Source organism: Meles meles, chromosome 18, assembly GCF_922984935.1.
Source record: "Meles meles chromosome 18, mMelMel3.1 paternal haplotype, whole genome shotgun sequence".
In the NCBI taxonomy this organism is placed as follows: domain Eukaryota; kingdom Metazoa; phylum Chordata; class Mammalia; order Carnivora; family Mustelidae; genus Meles; species Meles meles.
Window position 1 is genome coordinate 16508273 of NC_060083.1, and position 22145 is coordinate 16530417.

Sequence of the window (22145 nt, forward strand, 5' to 3'; positions counted from 1 at the left end):
AAGTATGACTCTCCCTTGTATTTATTCACCCAAAGTCAGAGCAATTGTTCAGATTTGTCAGCATACTCTTATAGCTGTGCCCTGAGGACACTCACTGTTTCTCAAGAGTAATAGATCCCAGAGTTCTCTAGAAGGAAAGATGGATGAGAAGGTTTCTAGGAGAGTATGTCTTCAGGGTCCAAGTCCTGCACTGCCCTATTCTAGCCTCTTTGTTGGAATGTAGGCCCCTCTCCTCTGCTGTTCAGCACAAGCTTGGGAACCACTCCTTGGGATACAAAGACTGTTCTATTGTTGAGCTCCTGGTCATTCTTCCAGGCTTTGCTGAATCCTTTCTGGTATAAGTGTGATGAGGAAAATAACTATATTTTATTTTCCCTCTAGCATTTAACTTGTGGGGGGTTAAGATAGAAGTCATACTTTATTTAGCATGGTATTGGGAGGTCTTTTAGATTTTTAGATTCATAGAGATGGAATGGAATTAGATGTTAAATAGTGTACTTTCTGTGTGTGTCACCTTTATATCAGCTCCAATTAATGGTCATTATCCTACAACATAGCACTTTCTGTGCTGAGAAGTCACTTTCTTTTTGTAAAAAGCCATAGTGAGAACTGAAAGCTCTGGCTGGGTGTCCATCCAGGCTCTGTCTCTTATTGGCTATAACTAACCTTGGATAGTTTAATGTACTTACTCATTTCTTTTTTTTTTTTTTAAGATTTTATTTATTTGACAGAGATCTCAAGTAGGCAGGGAGGCAGGCAGAGAGAGAGGAGGAAGCAGGCTCCCTGCGGAGCAGTGATCCCCATGTGGGCTCAATCCCAGGACCCTGGGATCATGACCTGAGCTGAAGGCAGAGGCCTTAACCCACTGAGCCACCCAGGCACCCCTACTTACTAATTTCTAAAATAGAAATTAAAAAATGATAACAGTCTCATAAACTTGTTATGAGAATCAAATGAATTAACATCTGAAAAGTTCTTAAAACAGAACCTTGCACTTAGTACTTAGTAAATGTTAACTATTGTTTTATTAGCTCCTCTTCTACTCTTGTAATTGTAGGAGAACTCAACAAAATCATCTATTAGACTCTGCACATAGTAGATGTTAAACATTTGTTTGATTCTATTTTTTTCTAGATATGATTTCAGTAATACATCCCATTTGCCTTGTTACTTCCCCAGTGTCCAGGAGTTGGGTTACCAGACATGGATAAGATGACTTCCCATGAAAATATTTTCTTCTTAGTCATCACATTTGTTTTTGGCATCTTTTCAAAATTGCTTACTGCATCCAAGTTTTATTTACTGAGTGTCCATTAGGAGTAAGGAATTGTGCAATGATATATGTGAGACCTACAAGGAAAATTATGCTTTAACACTCAAATATTTGCAAATATTTTTGGTAGAGATTGACTACAGCTTTCATCACTTATCGAGGAATTGTCTGATCTTTTCCTTTCCCCCCAAAAGAAAAACTTCTGGGTGGTGGAGTGATCAAGCCTGGTGAATTCCAGGCTTGATTAAATCCCTTTTGTTTAAAGACTTATTTTTAAAAAACTCTGTGTAATACATTTACATAGTAGAGAAGTGAAGCAGCATCATAAGTACTTAAAAGAAGAAATCATATTTGAAAGCAATTTAAGAAAGGGAAGGAAATTTTTTTAAAGATTTGTTTATTTATTTTAGAGAGAGAGAGAGCAAGAGAGAGGGCAAACACGAGTGGGGGGAAGGGCAGAGGAAGAGAATCTTCAAGCAGATTCCCCCACTGAGCATGGAGAGAATTGTGGGTCTCAATCCCATGACCCATAAGATCATGACCTGAGCTGAAACTAAAAGTTGGATGCTTAACAGCCTAACTGACTGAGCCACCCAGGCACCCTGGAAAAAAACTTTTAGGAACTATTTTTTTCTATATTTTTAATATATCAAGAAAAGAGGAGACATATAAAACAACAGAAAATTTAAATGAAAATGAAATTGACCTTGAAATTGCAGACAGAAATGAATAAAGACAAAAATTTTTTATTGACATTTTAGGCAGAATTGATATCATAAAATTAAATTCATAAGCAAAGTAAGAGGAAAAAAATTTCTCTCATAAAAGGTAATCCCCATAAAGCTATTAGATTTCTCAGCAGAGACCTTGGAGATGAGGAGAGAATGTGATGATACAGTCAATAAGGTGGCTTTGTAAATACTTAAGTATCAAAACAACTCTAAAGGTAATGGATTCTCCAATCCAAAGGTATAGAGTGATTGGGAGATTAAAAACAAAACAAAACAGGGGCGCCTGGGTGGGTCAGTGGGTTAAGCCTCTGCCTTTGGCTCAGGTCATGATCTCAGGGTCCTGGGATCAAGCCCCGCATTGGGCTCTCTGCTCAGCAGGGAGTCGACTTCCCACCCCTCCCCCCCCCACCCCCGCCTGCCTGCCTCTCTGACAATTCATGATCTCTCTCTGTGTCAAATGAATAAATAAAATTTTTTAAAAAATTAAAAAACAAAACTTTATATTGCCTTCAGAGACTCACTTCAGTTTTAAGGACATGCATAGGTTCAAAGTGAAGGGATGGAAAAGATATTCTATGTAGGTGGAAACAAAATAAATGCATGGGTAGCTATACTTAAACAGAAATATAAACTTAAAACCAAAAATGCTAACAAGAGACAAAGTTCACTGTATAATGATGAGGAAGATCTTTACAAAGATACAGCAAATGTAAATATATATGCACCAGCTTGAGAGCATCTAAACGTGTCAAGCAAATACTAACAGATCCGAAGAGAGAAATAGACCACTATATAATAATGGTAAGATATTTCAATACCCCACTTTCAACAACAGAGCGATCATCCAGACAGAAAATCAACAAAGAAACTTTGAACTCGAAGAGACATACAGATAGCCAATAGACACATGAAAAGATGCTCAACATCACTAATTACCAGGGTAATGCAAATCAAAACCACAGTGAGCTATCACCTCACACCTGTCAAAATGGCTAAAATCAAAAACAAAAGAAACAAGTGTTGGTGAGTATTCAGAGACAAAGATACTCTTGTGCACTTTTGGTGGGAATGCAACACAGTGCAACAGCTTTGGAAAAGAGTATGGAGGTTCTTCAAAAAAATAAAAAGAGAAATACCATATGATCCAGTAATTTCACTACTGAATATTTACTGAAAGAATATAAAAACACAAATTTAAAAAGATATATGTATCCCTGTGTTTATTGCATCATTATTTGCAATAGCCAGATTAGGGAAACAAGCCAGGTGTCCATTGTAGATGAATGGATAAGGAAGATGTGATTATATATATATATATATATATATATATATATATCACATGTATATACATATACACATAATGAAATATTACAGTCATAAAAAAGGAAGAGATTTGGCCATTTGAGAAAACATGGAAGAACCTAGAAGGTATTCTGCTAAGTGAAATAAGTTATACATAAAGAAAATACCATATGATTTCACTCATATGTGGAGCTTAAGAAACAAAGCAAACAAACAAAGAAGAAAAGACAAACTGAAAATCAGACTCTTAACTATAGAGAACAAAGTGATGGTTAGCAGAGGGGAGGTGAGTGGGGGGATGGGTTAAATAGACGATGGGGATTAAGAGTACACATATCATTCTGAGCACTGAATAATGTAAAGTATTGTTGAATTACTAAAATTTACACCTGAAACCAGTATAACACTGTTAAGTACATTGGAATTTAAAAAAGAAACTTTGGACTTGCATCACAGTTTAGACTAAGTGTACCTAACAGATATATACAGAACATTTCAGCAGCAACAGAATACACATTCTTTCTTCTCAAGTGGATGTGGAAAAATTCTCCAGGATTGATCATATGATTGGTCACAAAATGTCTTGGAAATTAAAGTAAAAAAAATTGTATCAAACATTTTTCTGACCTAAATAACATGAAACTGGAGGTTGATTATGGGAGAAAAACTTGAAAATGTACAAATATGTAAAATGTAAACCGCACATTCTGAATAACCAATGTGTTGAATAAGAAGTCAAAATGGAAGTTAAAAAATACTTGAAAATGAGGCACACTTATGGCTGGAGCCTGGCAATTTCTGGACTGTGCCCTCAGTACAGAGAATGGTGTTGTCAAAGTGGTGGCAGTGAAGGCCTTCTGAGTACAGTGTGGCCAACAGATATGGACAGCTGAGACCTGAAGCAGGAACAGCAAAGCAGAGGGAATAGGAGGAGGAGTCAAGATGGTGGAGGAGTAGCAGGCTGAGATGACATCAGGTAGCAGGAGATCAGCTAGATAGTTTATCAAACCATTATAAACACCGACAAATCCAACAGGAGACTGAAGAGAAGAATAGGAGCAGAAAATCGTAGAAACAGAAAATCGACCACTTTCTGAAAGGTAGGACCTGCGGAGAAGTGAATCCAAAGCGACGGGAAATTAGACCGTGGGGGGAGGGCCCAGCTCCCAGCAAAATCAGAGCCCTTAAAAGTCTGCTTCACTGAGGGACATTGCTCCAGATGCTAAATGGAGGTGGAGCCCTCACGGGGACAGCATGGTCTCAGGTCCTGTGGGATCACAGAAGGATTGGGGGTGTCTGAGTATCACAGAGCACAAAGATATTAGAGTGGGGAAGCCGGCTAAAGTGATGGAGCTGAGGAGTGAGCTCTCAAGTCAGGGTTACCTTAAACTGTGATCCGTGGCACAGTCAGGCCATTGCTCTTTGAACAGGGACCCCACAAGTGGCAGATCCGGGGAGACTCCCTGGAAGAGAAGCAGAGATCTGCAGGGATTGGAGACTACAGGCGGGGCTGTGTACCAGAGACAGAGACACTCCCATCATAGGCCGGGTGAGCTCTGTGTGCAGCCAGAGGCCAGGGAGAAGGGAGTGATTGAGCACTTTTCTCCAAATGCGCACTGAGGAGTGGGGCCCTGAGCTCTTGCCTCCTCCAGGCTGGAGATTGGGAGGCCGCCATTTTCATTCCCATCTTTCAGAACTCCACAGAAAGCATTCAGGGAACAAAAGCTCCTGAGAGCGAACCGGAGAAGATTACTTAGCCCGGCCCCTGGCAAGGGCAGTGCAATTCCGCCTCAAGCAGACACCTGAGAATCACTGCAACAGTCCCCTCCCCCAGAAGATCAGCAAGAAATCCAGCAAAGACCAAGCTCACTTATCAAGGAGAACAGCATAATTCCAGAGGAGGAGAAAGCAAAGCATGGAATTCATGGCTTTCTCTCCATGATTCTTTAGTCTTGCAAAGTTAATTAATTTTTATAATTTTATTTTTTCTTATTCTAATTTTTTTAACTTTTACTCTTTCCTTTTTTAATGTTTTTTAACTAGTTTATTTTAACAATACCTTTCATTAAAAAATCTTTTGAACCTTCATTATTATAGTCATATTTTATCCTTCATTGTATCCAACTTCATTTTTTGCATACACATAGGGTTTTTTCTTCTAGAAAATTTTGGGATGCAACTTCTTCTAATAGATCAAAATACACCCTAAATCTAGCACAAGGCTTTGTTCTAGTCTCCAGCCTGAGCAAATTCTCTCCACTTTCTTTTTCTTTCTTTTCCCAACCAACTTATCAATACCTTTTTTAGAATTTAAAAAAAAATTTTCATCTTTACAGTCATATTCCATCCCTTCATTGTGTTTACCCTTTTTTTTGTATATATATATATATATTTTTTTCTTTATTTAAAATTTTGGGAGGTAGTTTCTTCTAAGAGACCAAAATACGCCCAAAATTAAGTCGGTGCCTCTGTTCTATTCACCAGTCTAATATATTTATTTATTTATTTATTATTTACTTACTTATTGAACTTCTTTTTACCCCCTTTCTTCCCCCCACGTTTTGGAGTCTCTTCTGATTTGGTTAACACACATTTTTCAAGGGTCTTTGCCACCCTTTTAGTATTTTATTCTCTCCTTCATATATTCTTATCTGGATAAAATGACAAGGCAAAAAAACTCACCACAAAAAAAAGAGCAAGAGGCAGTACCAAAGTCTAGGGATCTTTGGTAATATGTCAATATGTCAGATCTTGAGTTCAGAATGACGATTCTCAAGGTGCTAACTGGGCTTGAAAAGGGCATGGAAGATATTAGAGAAACCTGTCTGGAGAAATAAAATCCCTTTATGGAGAAATAAAAGAACTAAAATCTAACCAAGCTGAAATAAAAAAAAAAGCTATTAATGAGGTGCAATAAAAAATGGAGGCTTTTACTGCTAGGATAAATGAGGCAGAAGAGAGAATTAGTGATATAGAAGACCAAATGATGGAGAATAAAGAAGCTGAGCAAAAGAGAGACAAACAACTACTGGACCACGAGGGGAGAATTCAAGAGATAAGTGATACCAGAAGATGAAACAACATTAGAATAATTGGGATTTCAGAAGAAGAAGAAAGAGAGAGGGGAGCAGAAGGTATATGGGAGAGAATTATTGTACAGAATATCCTTAATATGGCAAAGGGAAAAAGCATCAAAATCCAGGAGGTGCAGAGAACCCCCTCAAAATCAGTAAGAATAGGTCCACACCCTGTCATCTAAGAGTAAAATTTACAAGTCTTAGCAACAAAGAGAATATCCTCAAAGCATCACTGGACAAGAAGTCTGTAACATACAATGGTAAAAATATTAGATTGGCAACAGACTTATCCACAGAGACCTGGCAAGCCAGAAAGAACTGGCATGATATATTCAGAGCACTGAACGACAAAAACATGCAGCCAAGAATCCTAAATCCTAAATCCAGCTAGGCTATCATTGAAAATAGAAGGAGAGATCAAAAGCTTCCAGGACAAACAAAAACTAAAAGAATTTGTAAACACCAAACCAGCTCTATAGGAAATATTGAAAGAGGTCCTCTAAGCAAAGAGAGAGCCTAAAAGTAGTAGACCAGAAAGGAACAGAGACAATATCCCTTACATGCATACAGTGGCACTAAATTCATATCTCTCAATAGTTATCCTGAATGTAAATGGGCTAAATGCCCCAATCAAAAGACACAGGGTTTCAGAATGTATTAAAAAAAACAAAACCTATCAATATGCCATCTACAAGAAACTTATTTTAGACCTAAAGATGCCTCCAGATGTAAAGTGAGGGGGTGGAAAACAATTTACCATGCCAATGGACATCAGAAGAAAGCTGGGGTGGCAATCCTTATATCAGATCAATTAGATTTTAAGCCAAAGACTATAATAAGAGATGAGGAAGGACACTATATCATACTCCAAAGTTCTGTCCAACAAGAAGATCTAACGATTTTAAATATCTATGTCCCTAACCTGGGAGCAGCCAACTATATAAGCCAATTAATAACAAAGTCAAAGAAATACATCAACAATAATACAATAATAGTAGGGGACTTTAACACTCCCCTCATTGAAATGGACAGCTCATCCAAGCAAAAGATCAACAAGGAAATAAAGGCCTTAAATGACACACTAGATCAGATGGACATCACAGATATATTCAGAACATTCCATCCCAAAGAAACAGAATACATGGTCTTCTCTAGTGCACATGGCACATTGTCCAGAATAAATCACATCCTGGGTCACAAATCAGGTCTCAACTGGTACCAAAAGACTGGGATCATTCCCTGTATATTTTCAGACCAGAATGCTCTGAAGCTAGAGCTCAATCACAAGAGGAAGTTTTGAAAGAACCCAAATACATGAAAGCTAAAGAGCATCTTTCTAAAGAATGAATGGGTCAACCATGAAATAAAAAATTGAAAAAAAATCATGGAAACAAATGATAATGAAAACACAATATTTCAAAATCTGTGGGACAGAGCAAAGGCAGTCTTAGAGGAAAATATATAGTGATACAAGACTTTCTCAAGAAATAAGAAAGATCTCAATATACAACCTAACCCTACACCTAAAGGAGGTGGAGAAAGAACAACAAAGAAAGCCTAAACCCAGCAGGAGAAGAGAAAAAATAAAGATCAGAGCAGAAATCAATGGAGTAGAAACAAACAAACAAACAAACCCAATAGGACAAATCAATAAAACTAGGAGCTGGTTCTTTGAAAGAATTAACAAGATTGATAACCTCCTGGCCAGACTTATCAAAAAGAAAAGAGAAAGAAGCCAAATTAATAAAATCATGAATGAAAAAGGAGAGATCACAAGCAACACCAAAGAAATACAAACAATTATAAGAACATATTATGAGCAACTATACGCCAGCAAATTTGATAATCTGGAAGAAATGGATGCATTCCTAGAGACATATAAACTACCAAAAGTGAACTGGTAAGAAACAGAGAACCTGAAGAACCCATAACCGATAAGGAGATTGAAGCAGTCACCAAAAATCTGCCAAGAAACAAGAGCCCAGGGCCAGATGGCTTCCCAGGGAAATTCTGCCAAACGCTTAAAGAATAATTAATTCCTATTCTCCTGAAACGGTTCCAAAAAATAGAAATGGAAGGAAAATTTCTGAAATTGTCCTATGAGGCCAGCATTACCTTGATCCCAAAACCAGACAAAGATCCCATCAAAAAAGAGAATTACAGACCAATATCCTTGATGAACAGAGATGCGAAAATTCTCACCAAAATACTAGCCAACAGGATCATTAAAACATTAAAAGGATTATTCTCCACAACCAAGTGGGATTTATTCCAGGGCTACAAGTTTGGTTCATCATCTGAAAATCAATCAATGTGATACAATACATTATTAAAAGAAAGAACAAGAACCATATGATACTCTCAATAGATGCTGAAAAAGCATTTGACAAAGTACAGCATCCTTTCTTGATCAAAACTCTTCAAAGTGTAGGGATTGAGGGCACATACTATGCAGCCATCAAAAGAAATGAAATCTTGCCATTTGCAATGACATGGATGGAACTAGAGGGTATTAAGCTTAGCGAAATAAGTCAATCAGAGAAATACAATTTTCATATGATCTCCCTGATATGAGGAAGTTGAGAGGCAACATGACGGGTTTGGGGGGTAGGAAAGGAATAAATGAAACAAGATGGGATTGGGAGGGAGAGAAACCATAAGAGACTCTTAATGTCACAAAACAAACTGAGGGTTGTCCAGGGAAGGGTGGTAGGGAGAGAGTGGTTGGGTTATGGACATTGGGGAAGGTACGTGCTATGATGAGTGCTGTGAAGTGTGTAAACCTGGCGATTTACAGACCTGTACTCCTGGGGCTAATAATACATTATATGTTAATTAAAAAATTTTTAAAAGATAAAAATATCAGGCAAAACAAAAAATACTGAAAATGAGTGGAAATAGAAATACAATATGGGGCGCCTGGGTGGCTCAGTGGGTTATGCCACTGCCTTCAGCTCAGGTCATGATCTCGGGGTCCTGGGATCGAGTCCCGCATCAGGCTCTCTGCTCAGCAGGGAGCCTGCTTCCCTCTCTCTCTCTATCTCTCTCTCTGCCTGCCTCTCTATCTACTTGTGATCTCTCTCTGTCAAATAAATAAAATAAAATCTTAAAAAAAAAAAAGAAAAGAAATACAATATATCAAAACCCATGGGATGCTGCAAAAGCACTTGTAGAGAGAAGTTTATAGCAATAATACATTAAGAGAAAATAAAAATTTCAATTAAACAGCTTAATTTTATACCTCATGGAACAAAAAAGAGGAATACTCTAAGCTTATAGTTAGCAGAAGGAAGGAAGCAAAGAAGATCAGAGCAAAAATAAATGAAATAGAGAACAAAAAGTAATAGAAGACCAGTGAAAGTAGGGTTAGTTTTGTGAATAGATGAGCAATAAACCTTGAGAAAAAAGGAAAAAAGAAACACGTGAAAATACTTTTGATAATATATTTAATTAACCCAATATGTCCAAATTATTGTCATTTCAACATGCAATCAATATTTTAAAATATTATTGATATTTTATCATCATCAAAATCCAGAGTGTAGTTTACATTCACAACACATTTCAATTTACTCAGCACATTTCAAGGGTTCTACAGCCACATATAGCTAAAGGTTAAAAATTTGCAATAGCTGTAGATTCATAATATGACACTGACTGCACAGTGGTAAAAGCCTAAAAATTTAGGCTTTTACTGACTCATGGGCAGTGACCAAATGCCTAGATATATGTGGCCCAGCAGAAGGACAATGGCAAGCTGTCCTGTTAAAAAGATCTTCATATCAGGCACAGCAATATAGTAATCACAGTTGGAATTTGAGGAATGCATTAAAGTAGGATGAGTTGAAACCCCATCAGAAGAACTCACTTCCAAGTTTGGAAGGATATTGGAATGGGCACGTAGATATCCTGAGGCGCTCACTTGAGGTGGCCACCTGGGTCTATGAAATGAGTAGACAGAGTCCTGCAATAATGTAGAGGTGGCCTAAATCTAGACATATTTTTCTTACACTTTGTAAGGCACAAAATGCCAATAAGAGCTGTTCTGTCTGCTAGCAAAAGAGATAGAGACTACAGATGGCTCCACAGCATCTGCTCTGTGGGGAAGGCCCTGACTTCAGCTGACAAGTGAGACTGATGTCGGTAGCCCTAGGGGCCAACACTTGGGTCCTAACAGGAGTAGACACTTCCTCTGGACTAGGCTTTCCTCACCTGGTGGTAGATGCAGAAACTCAAAGGGTGTAAAAGAACCAGAAGGGAAGCTATTGCACCATTTTGGGTGGCTGTCCATCATTTCTTCACAGCAAGTAGCACATTTTATAGCCCACAATGTCCAGCAGTAAGCAGACAGATATCCTCTTTAGAGTACTAGCTCAATAGAAAATTGGAACTGGCAATTAAAACATTGGTGGTCTGAAATGGGTGGAGATGATGTATGAAGGGCTGGCTTCCCAAGGGTGTGCTCACACTCGACATGAACATGACAAGGGCTAATGGTGTGTCCCCACTGTTTTTTCTGGTGGATCTGGGGAACAGGGGATGAGGAAGGATGTTCTAGATCTGTACTTATGTAACCTTGCCTTATCTGAATAAAGTGGACTGATAGGGAGGGACTAGTTAGACAGGCATTGCTGCCTCCAAGTGGACGAGACTAAACTTAATGTCCCTTCCAAAGATGAAAGTGTTAGGGCAAAGAAGGAGAGAAGGTAGGTGAGGTTAAGAGAATGAATAAATGAATTACGTAATGAGGGAATTCAATATTACATAAAAACCTAGAAAGAGACTCCTAACAAAAAGTGATATTCAAAGATATCAACTCTTACTCAATTATACCTGATGTCTGAAAGGGTGAAGCTACATATTGCTGACACCACTCCTACTCTGGAACCTGACAAGATCGAATGGAAGTCTGCAGACTTGAGTGGCCTTGGCCTGGGAGAAAAAGGTTTCTTCTTGGAGGGGGAGGATATTGGGGCTGGATTCCAAGTGCATCCTAATTGGTGACTGCAATTAACTCTTCAATGATCTCACACTGTTTATGAGGAGAGTCTTGCTTAAGAGTTTCCCCAGGGCAGCTTTCATGTCTCGGTTTCTCAGACTATAAATGAAAGGATTTAACATTGGGGTCACTGCGATATACATGACAGTTATCACTGCATCCTTTAGGCTGTAACGAGACAGAGGGCGGAAATACATGCCCATGACTGTCCCATAATACAGAGAGACAACTGTGATGTGGGAACCACAGGTAGAGAAGGCTTTGAGCACACCCTTGGTGGATGGAACCCGTAAGACTGTGGAAAAGACCTGGACATAGGAGATGATGATGCATAGTAATGGCATGGAGAAAACACCAACCCCTAGGTACATCATCTTCACATTAAAGTGGGTGTCAGAACATGATAGCTTGAGTAAAGAGGTAATGTCACAATAAAAGTTGGTTACTTCCTTGCTGCCACAGAAGGACAGACGAGCTGTGAGCAGAGTGTGGGAGAGGGCATTGGTATTTCCAACCACCCAAGACCCAACAACTAGGAAGAGACATGTCCGTGGGCTCATAATTGTTGTGTAATGAAGTGGGCGGCTGATGGCCACAGCACGATCATACGCCATCACAGCCAGGATGTAGCTATCTGTGTTAGCCATGCCAATCATGAAACACATCTGTGTTAGGCATCCCCTAAAGGAGATGGCCTTGCTGCCTAAGATATGGTTGGCTAGCATTTTAGGGATGGTTACAGAGGAGAAGAGGATGTCAACAAAGGAGAGATTGGCAAGGAAAAAGTACATGGGATTGTGAAGGCGAATATCAGACTGAATGGCCAAGATGATGAGCAGGTTTCCAATAAGTGTGATGGGGTAAATGAACAGGAAGAGGATGAAGAAGAAGTCTTCCTGTTGCTGTTGACCACTGACTCCCAGGAGAATGAAACCAAGGGTAAAGGACTCGTTGTCTCCTCTCATCTTCTCATGGATCCTTTCAGCAGAAAGAGGAGAGAAATCCAGAATTATAAGTAAAGTTACTGTGTGTAATGGTCTTCCTAAATCACCTCTTTGACCCCTGTGATTTTTGTGTTTATGCTTAGGTGTGCTAAATCCAATAAATTGTGGGGGAATTCCCTGTTTGTCAGTGTACCTAATTTCCATGTTGTTAAGCTTTGCAGAAAAATTATAAACATGTGAAAAACAGTTTATTTATCCATTTAGTCATATATGATATAGTCTCTGCTCTGTAGCACCTTACAACTTAATGGAGATTGCAGAATCACATATTAGTTTTATTACACATGGAAATGAAAGGACAATGTTCTGGAGTCTTTGAAAAAATCTCTCCAGTAGAAGGAGTGGTTAGTACAAAAATACTGTGGACAATCAGAAATTCTTCCACTGACTAGACTAAGAATGAACCCAGAGCTAGGAGGTAACTGGTGTCTGACTGAACTGGCACGGAAGATTATAAATTTTATGACTACTGGGCTTAGGTCATAGCAAAGGAAGAATTGAGTGTTTACTCTCCAATTTTGAAAGTAGACATTTACTATTTCCTTCAGTAGGTTTCATCTTTATTCCAAACTCTTAAATTTGTGGTATCATAATATTTTTCTCTTTGATCTTCTCTTCCCATTTTTTATTATTTCCTCTAATGACTCATCCTCTAATGACTCATTTCATCCTCTAATGACTATTTCCTCTAATGACCCATCCAATCCAATTTGGCTTCTTCCCTTGCTTAGTGGACTCTAGGTTCCTATGTATAGACCAGATGTTTTCTTCTAATTTCCATGACCAGTCATCCCACCAACATGTCTGACTGAACCTCATCCTCTACACATCTTTCTTGAGTAGACAATGGAATGCTTGAGAAATAGAACCCTATCTTTTTTATTTTTAATCTCCCTTATGGAGATTACTTGGAATATTATTTTATGCACCAATACATTTGTATTCAATAGTTTGACTATAACCAGGTTTGTTTCATGGCTTCTCACACGGAGGATGCTACCAGGTATTTTCACTTAGGTTATCCCTCACCTCTACATCTGATCTTGTTCATTCTTCATTTTAAATAATTCATATATAAGTTTTCTACTTATTGTTTCAGTGTTTTAGCTTTGACCACCCTCAATTCCTACCTGAAATATTGTAGTGCTCCCTAGTTTCTTGACTGAAGGTTCCCTCCTTTCATTCATCTGAATTCTGAGGCATACTAAGTGTGTCAGAGACTGCTAGAATATTACCCAAATCCACTTTGTTCTCTTCTTCCTGGAGACTGGGCTAGACTACATACTCCAGCCTCCCTTACACTGAAGTGTGGCATGTGACTGAGTTCTAACCAATCTATATATTCTAGTTCTGCTCTTCCTCCAAATTCTCTGTCTCCTTGGGCCAGCTGGATGCAAATGGCCTGGAGGCTAAAGGGGATGGTGGAATCACATGGTGCAATGAGCCTGTGTCTCCAGTACTCTTCATTCATTCACTCATCACCATGCACATCCACTAGTGCCACTATATAATAGATAGAACTTTATTCTGCCTAAACTGTTACATATTTTACATGTATTTGTTACTGTAGCCCAGACATACTAAGTAATTCACAAAGGTTTTTTTTTTAAAAAACATTTATTTATTTGAGACAGAGAGAGAGTGAGTGAGTGAGCATGAGCAGGGGCAGGGAGAAGCAGAAGGGGGAGAAGCAGATTCCCCACTGAGCAGGGAGCCAGACACTGGGATCAATCCCAGGACCCTGACATCATGACCTAAACCAAAGACAGATGCTTAACTGATGGAGCTTCCCAGGCACCCCAGTAATTCATTAAGTTTTCTAAAGAGATCTTGACCTCAATAATTTAATCTATCTGTAATTAAGTTAATTACTAATTCTCAATGTCTCCTATAGTACACACTGAAATTATATGGTAGGTAAGGGGAAGCATAAAATTATCTTCCCCTAAAAATGTTGTTCTTTTTCATCTCTTCACGTAAATGAATTTGATTTTTTCTCTTAAATGCCCTTTACCCTGTGTACACAGAATCATGTTATTTCAGAGTTGTGGTGGTTCAATAAGTGGGGTGGCTCAGAAACTATGGTTATCTGAAATGGTAGAGAAGTAGAGCATTACAGAGACCGTGTTGACAATATGACAGACTTAGCTGATATTGATATGTCAAATCCCTATTAAAACACATAGACAATCTATACTAGTTATTAAAGGAAAAGAAATATATATATATATATATATATATAATCTCCAAATCTAACAGAAAGAAATGGTATTACAGAGATAAAGAAAGAAAAAGAACTCAGCAGGAGTTGTGGGTCAGAATTGATGTTGTAACCCTGGGAGATGTGGCCACTTATCCATATACAGCAGGGAATTTATACTGAGCCTTCAGCATAAACTTGAAATGTGGTCCTATTTGTGAAGAGGACACTAGAAGAAATTATTGCCATATAAGAATTGGAAGAGAAAGAACAAAATCAAAAGAGTTCACAGAAAATGATTGTCTTAAGAAATCCATGAGAAAAAAAAAATCCATGAGAGACTCCCTATACAAACTACAAAATTTCAGAAAATTTATTTGATGTAAGCCAGTGTTGAAAAGTCAACACTGTTGGTACACGTTAAAAATGCATTGCAAAATATTATTTTAGAAAGATTCCTCTTCCCAATATGAACAGAAAATTTAAGGAATCTAGAAATAATTCTAATAAATGAGGTCCATGTTGTGATTCAAAAATTGCAAAACTTTGCTAAAGGAAAAGAAGAACATGTAGACATAAGCAATGTTTATGGAGACTCAGTATTTTAAATATGTCAATTCTGTTCCATTAATTTATGATTTGTTGCAATTCCTGTCAAAACACCACAGATTTCTTTTAACAAGTGGCCTTGGTAAAATGACCCAATCATTCATATAGGAGAACAAAGAGAAAAGAAGACCTGAAACAATTAGAGGAAAAGGATAAGGAGAGAGGACTGCCTATAGGTATGAAAATTACTTCCTCTGGTACTTCAAAGATTTGTTTATTTTTGAGAGAGAGTGAGCAGTAGGTCAGAGGGAGCGAGTCTTCAAGCAGAATCTCCACTGAGTGTAGTCTGACTCGGGTCAATTTCATAACCCATGAGATCAAGACCTGAGCTGAAACCAAGAGTCAAGCACTTAACTGATTAAGCCACCCAGACATCCCACCCCTGGTACTTCATATAGTGGATTAGCTCTGGCATAGGGACTGACAAATCTGTGTAACGGACCAGAAAGCCTAGACACAGACTAAGTATTTCTTAGTAATTGGTAGATAACATGGTTGGTTTAGAATCAGGCAGGGAGTGGTTGGGTTGATTGTTGGTAAGGAGTTCTGGGACAATTGGATGCTATACATAACAAATAACATGGAAAATAAGTCCTAGAGGATTGATTATGGAAAGCAAAATGTCACCAACTTTAGAAGGAATGTATTTATGATATCAGGGTAGGAACTGATTTCTTAGTCCAGCACAAAATGTTCAACATATGATAGAACATGTAAAATTTGATAACCTTAAACTTGAAACATTTGTATGAAACAGACATTACAGAGAACAAAGAAAGATAAGTCATGGACTGGAAGAGGTATATGATACACACATGTCTATAAGGGATCCATGTTAAGAATAAAGAAAATTCCTACACACTAAGAGGAAAAAAGAGCAAAAACCCAGTAGGAAGTAATGGGAGAGAAGGCTTGAATCAGCAAGTAATAGAAGGAGAAACTGGAATGCACAATAACCAAAATAAAAGATGTTCAACCAAATTAAAATAAAATTCAATTACCATCCTTTGTTGTGGAGCAACCCTAAAGTCTGACAATTCCAACCACTAGGAAAGAAAAATTCATCTTATGTGGACAACTGTTATCCTGTATCTAGGAAAGCTGATAACTCTCACACCTCTAGTTAACTAGCACTTCCAATTCTTGATTATATCCTAGAGGATTATGTGTTCAAGAACATATTTGTATACTGTCATACAGAAAATCTAGTAACGGATAAGTTATTTACAACATTTGCTTTTTTTTTCTTTAAAGATTTTATTTATTTGAGAGAGAGGGAGAGCATGAGTTGGGGGAGGGACAGAAAGAGAAGTCGACTCCATGTTGAGCAGGGCTTGGGACTCAATCCCAGGACTCTGACATCATGACCTGAGCTGAAGGCAGACACTTAACTAACTGGGCCACCCAAGTGCCCCTACCACATTTGCTTATTAATATTGTTCAACAGCTGAACTAAATGTATTACCATAGAGCAATTTTTTTAATTGAAATGACATTTCTTTTTTAAAAATTTAATTTATTTTAGAGAATAGAGAGAGCAAGTGCACAGGGTGGAGGAACAGAGAGAGAGGGACAAGCAGACTCCACATTGTGTGTGGAGTCTGACTTTGGGCTTGATCCCACAACCCTGAGGTCATGACCTGAGCTGAAATCAAGAGTTGGATGCCTAGCCAGCTGAGTCATCCAAGTGTCTTGCATGGAACAATTTTTAAAACCACAATGTGATGGAAAAAAAAAGTTATCATAAGATATTTGGTGAATCACACCATACATGTAAATTTTAACACATAAAATAATACATGTATATGCAGGTAAAGTACATACATCTTGAGTGGGAATACAAATACAACATTGTTGAACAGCAATTATCTCTGGGGTGAGAGAGGTAATTTCCTCATATTTGCCCTGGACATCATTTCCATATACCTATTCCCATCCTTTTCATTTTCCTCAAAGATTCAGAAGAAAAGTGTCTAGGCATCCCATATACTCTCATTATTATTCTCTTCTGTTTCCTCAGCTATGTTGCTCCACCATTCTTTCAGCTGCAGTATTTGCTCTCTGCCAGGTTTCCTCAACACCAGCCATTACCCATTACCCATTAACCATTAAACATTAAACATATTACAGTCTGTGTAGTCATTCCGTGAATATGCCTCAATCTTTCTAGCTACCATGACATTTCTTACCTATGTTTTTCCTTTCTCAGGCAGGCTTCTTTATAGAGACATCAGCTTACTGAGTCCAAATTATATTTATAATATAAAAATGTGATGGTACACATGTCTTCAATTAATTCACTATTTAGCATCATCTAACAGATAAAGTCCCATTTCCTTATCATGGAGAAAATTTCAAAGACAAAGTATACATTTCAGGAGTACTTCAGGGCAAATGAGTTATATAACTTTATTAGGAGCATGAGATTAAAGCAGGAGAATCAATCCGGAAAAGATGTGTGGGTTCATATGTGGAGGAATTTGAACTAATGCAAACACTTTGTTCTATATTCATTGGGAGGTAGGATTAGTATAGCGGATGTAGGCCACACTAACTCTTTGTGAAAGAGGCATATACATATTTTGTTTAATGTAAATATATGTATATGGACATATAAATAAAGTGACTGATCAATAGGGCAATATTTTGGAGTGACAATCTGGTACACAAAGACAATCACAAGGAGGTAAAATTAGAAAGTGAAAGAATGTAAGAAAAACAGCACCAGAAAAGGATGAGACTGGTCTAATCACTGCAGGAACAAAAGAAACAGGGAACCAAGGAGAGGGGTATTGAGCAGTCAGGGACTGAGGATATAGAAGCACAGAACAAGATGTTGGGGGTGATCATGAGGAGAGATGATTCTTGCAAAAGCCCAGGATGAAGAGGTGACAGACAGTATCTTCTCCCCAGAAGAGAAGCAGGACATGCAGCAACAAGAATCCCAGAGGCAACGACAGCCTTGAGTTTCCTGGAAAGACACCAGGCTTCTAGGCAATGCTGACCACTAATGACTCTTCCTGGAAGGGTTTGTGCTCTGAGAATTCCAGCCTATAATGGTGCTTAGGACAGACTTTCAGGATACACAAGACAGAATGCCTCCCCTCTCTGGCATCAGGGGTAGCAGACAAAGCCAACAGAAGTCCTCTAAGTGCTTTGAGTATCCCTGATAGTTCAGGCCATCGGTGCTTTGACTGTGAAGTAACACAGTTTTCTGAAGGGGCCTCTTTGCCAACACCCTTGAGTGTGGGAGTACAGGGTGGCTCTGTAGCTCTTCTAGGGGATGATGGATTCCTGCAAGTCCACATACATGCAAACACACACCCAGACACACACACTTTCAGGAGTCAGAAAAGGCTCAGACCTGGCAAAACCAACAGAAACTCTTCTTCCTGATCCTATTTTCATAGACAAAAGCCCATAGGTAACCCTTGTTGGAGGGGAGGAATGCTTGCCTACCCTCCCCAACTTTCTCCCTTTTGTCTACCAAACTTGGGAGTCTAATTCCAGAGCCAACGTGTGAGTCCTACCTATCTGTGTGACTCTGGACAATTCAATTCACCATTTTTTCATCTGATAAAATGACAAAATAATTCTCCTTACCTCTGAGGGTTTTGTGAGTGTCAAAGGAGCTAACACACACAGGTAGTGCAGTTGTTGGCTCTGTATCCTTTAATGTCACTGTCATAGACTCTTCAAGATTTACAGGAGTTGGGTTTTACACTGTGGAGACAGCTGAGATGCTGTCAGGAAGGATCTTGAGCTAGTGGCCTTCATGCCTCTTCTAGTCAGCATCTAGTGTTTGTTAGCCTTCATTTGGGGCCAGGTATGCTGGATTGTGAATCTTCTGTTCCTGGGGTGGAGAAGGGCTGGGATGTCTTGTAAAGGGATGCCCCTAGTTTCCCATGTGTGGGCAAAAATGAAGCGGGAGCTGTTCTGGATGGAGCCTGAAGATGAGGACTCCAATTTCTTCTTCAAGGAAGAAGGATATGTTATATCATCAAGAAAGTTATGAATATTCACCAGGTTATAATGTTTTAAAAACTGACTCCCCAAGGTGTTCATTCCTGTCTAAATACAAATAATCATTGAGACTGTTGGCACACTCTTATACTTGTCTCCTGAGGGGACACAGTTGCTCTCAAGGGTAATCTTTCTCATAGTTCTCTTCTGGAGAAAAGATAGGTAAGGTGGTATCAGGCAGAATGTGTCTCTATGACCCAAGCCATGGGCTGACTTTTTCTAGCCCCTTTGTTGAAATGTGGGCCCCCCTACTGTTCAACACAAACTTGAAACCACCCCTTGGGATACAAGGACTGTGCTACAGCTGGTCATTCTTCCAGACTACTCTGAAAACTTTGTGGTGTTAAGTGTGTGGGGAAAAAGAAATCTATTTCATCTTTCCTCTAGGATTTGCCTTGAGGACAGTTAGTGTAGGTGTTATACTTTCTTTACCTAGCATGCTGATGCATTCGTAGAGATGGATGGGACATAGATGTTTATCTGGTCAGCTTCATGTGTGTGTTACCTTTATAAAAGGTCTGCTTAATGGTAATTGTTCTATAACTTAGCACCCTCTGTGGCAGAGAGATCACTTCCTTTCTTAGAGGTTGTGGTGAAGACTGAGCTCTGGCCAGATATCTCTCTCTTACTGGGTGTAACTGATCCTGGACAGTTATTAAAAATACTTTCTCACCTTTAAAATAAGAGCACCAATACTGTTAATACTACCCTACAATATTACTAATATGCTCATAAAGTTTCTGTGAGGATCAAATGAATTATTATCTTAAGTGTCTTTAGGAGGGCCTAGCAGATAGAGGTCCAATCAGTGTTAACTGTTACTTTATGAAGTCCTGATCTACTCCTGTAGTTGTTGGATGCCTCTCTAAAATCTTCCACCAGACTGTGCACATCTACTACAGATGTTAGTACAACACTGCTTCACCACACTTTGCTCTAGACATGTTTCAAGTCATGCAATTCAGTGATCTGTTGTTACTGTCTTATGTTAGGATCATGCTCCAGTGTCCAAGACTTGGGATTCCCAGACTCAGATACTATGACATGTCATGATAATATTTCTTCCTTGTAATCACCATTTTAATGTTGACTTGCTTTCCAGATTTTCTTGCTACTTCTACTTTTTTTTTTTTAAACTGGGAATCCACGAGAGGCAAGGGATTATGCAATGGTATTGGAGAGAACTATGAAGAAAATGATATTTAATACAAAATATTTGCAAATATTAACTGTGGACAGTGACTCTCATTAACTTACAAAAGAATCCTTGACTGTCTCCTCCCAACAAAGAGAAAAACCCCTGGATGGTGAGAGAAGGTAAATTGAGGTGTCTGTTGGCAAATCAAGGCCTGAGAAAAATCCCTTCTCATTTAAACACTTTTTTTTAAAAGGAATGATTTATGAAATGTATTTGCAGAGTAGGACAGAGAGCAACATCTTACATACAATAAAACACACACACACACCTGCAAACAGTGTAAGAAGGAAACAAGATTTTTATGAATTAACTTTTTTTCATGTTAACACATGAAAACATATAGTATAAGTCAGAAACAAATTTAGATGAAAATGAAACTGATGTAGAAACAACAAACAGTAATGATTAAGGACAAAAAAATAGGAGGAGTCAAGATGGCAGAGAAGTAGCAGCCTGAGACTACATCAGGTAGCAGGAGATCAGCTCGATAGCTATCTAAACATTGCAAACACCTACAAATCCAACAGGAGAGCGAAGAGAAGAAGAACAGCAACTCTAGAAACAGAAAATCAGCCACTTTCTGAAAGGTAGGACTGGCGGAGAAGTGAATCTAAAATGACGGGAAGATAGACCGCGGGGGGAGGGGCCGGCTCCCGGCAAGCGGCAGAGGAACGGAGCACAAAATCAGGACTTTTAAAAGTCTATTCCACTGAGGGACATTGCTCCAGAGGCTAAACCAGGGTGAAGCCCACGCGGGGTCAGCGTGGCCCCAGGTCCCGCAGGGTCACAGAAGGATCGGGGTGTCGGAGTGTCGCAGAGCTCGCAGGTATGAGAATGGAGAAGCCGGCTGCAGAGACAGAGCCGAGGACTGAACTCTCAGCTCGGGATTACCTTGAAGTGGTCGCGGGCTGGGTGAGCTCAGAGCGCGGCTAGAGACTGGGGATAAGGGAGTAATTGGGTGCTGTCCTCTGGGGGCGCACTGAGGAGTGGGGCCCCAGGCTCTCGGCTCCTCCAGGCCGGAGACTAGGAGGCCACCATTTTCATTCTCGTCCTCTGGAACTCTACGGAAAGCGTTCAGGGAACAGAAGCTCCCAAAAGCGAACCCGAGCCGATTACTTAGTCCGGCCGCCGGTAAGGGCGGTGCAATCCCGCCTCGGGCAAAGACACTTGAGAGTCACTACAACAGGCCCCTCCCCCAGAAGATCAACAAAATATCCAGCCAGTACGAAGTTCATCTATCAAGGAAAGTAGGTTCAATTCCTAAGAGAGCAGCACAATTCCAGAGGAGGAGAAAGCAAAGCACGGAACTCATGGCTTTCTCCCCATGATTCTTTAGTCTTGCGGCTACTTCAATTTTTTTTTCTTTTTTCAATTTTTTTTCTTTTTTCTTTTTTCTTCTTCTGCTAAATTTTTTAAAACTTTTACCCTTTTCTTTTTTAACGTTTTTTGACTAGCTTATCTAAATATATATATATACATATATTTTCTTTTTTATATTTTTTCTTTATTTGTTTTATTTTTTAATTTTTTTTTATTTTTTTTTCTGAACCTCTTTTTATCCCCTTCCTCCCCCCCACAATTTGGGGTCTCTTCTCATTTGGTTACAGCGCATTTTTCTGGGGTCTTTGCCACCCTTTTAGTATTTTATTTGCTCCTTCATATCCTCTTATCTGGACAAAATGACAAGGCGGAAAAAATCATCACAAACAAAAGAACAAGAGACAGTACT

The 22145-nt window shown here is 39.0% G+C and overlaps 1 protein-coding gene across 1 annotated transcript; it reads right to left on the reverse strand.

The window, feature by feature from the left end:
- Positions 1-11393: 11393 nt before the first annotated feature.
- Positions 11394-12347, reverse strand: LOC123930013 (olfactory receptor 1A1-like). Its single transcript, XM_045986235.1, has one exon. It carries the CDS (start codon positions 12345-12347, stop codon positions 11394-11396), a length of 954 nt encoding a protein of 317 aa, XP_045842191.1.
- Positions 12348-22145: the final 9798 nt, after the last annotated feature.

Coding starts and splice junctions, on each gene's coding strand:
- LOC123930013 (XM_045986235.1), bottom strand. CDS start 12,347: ATGAGAGGAGACAACGAGTCCTTTACCCTTGGTTTCATTCTCCTGGGA.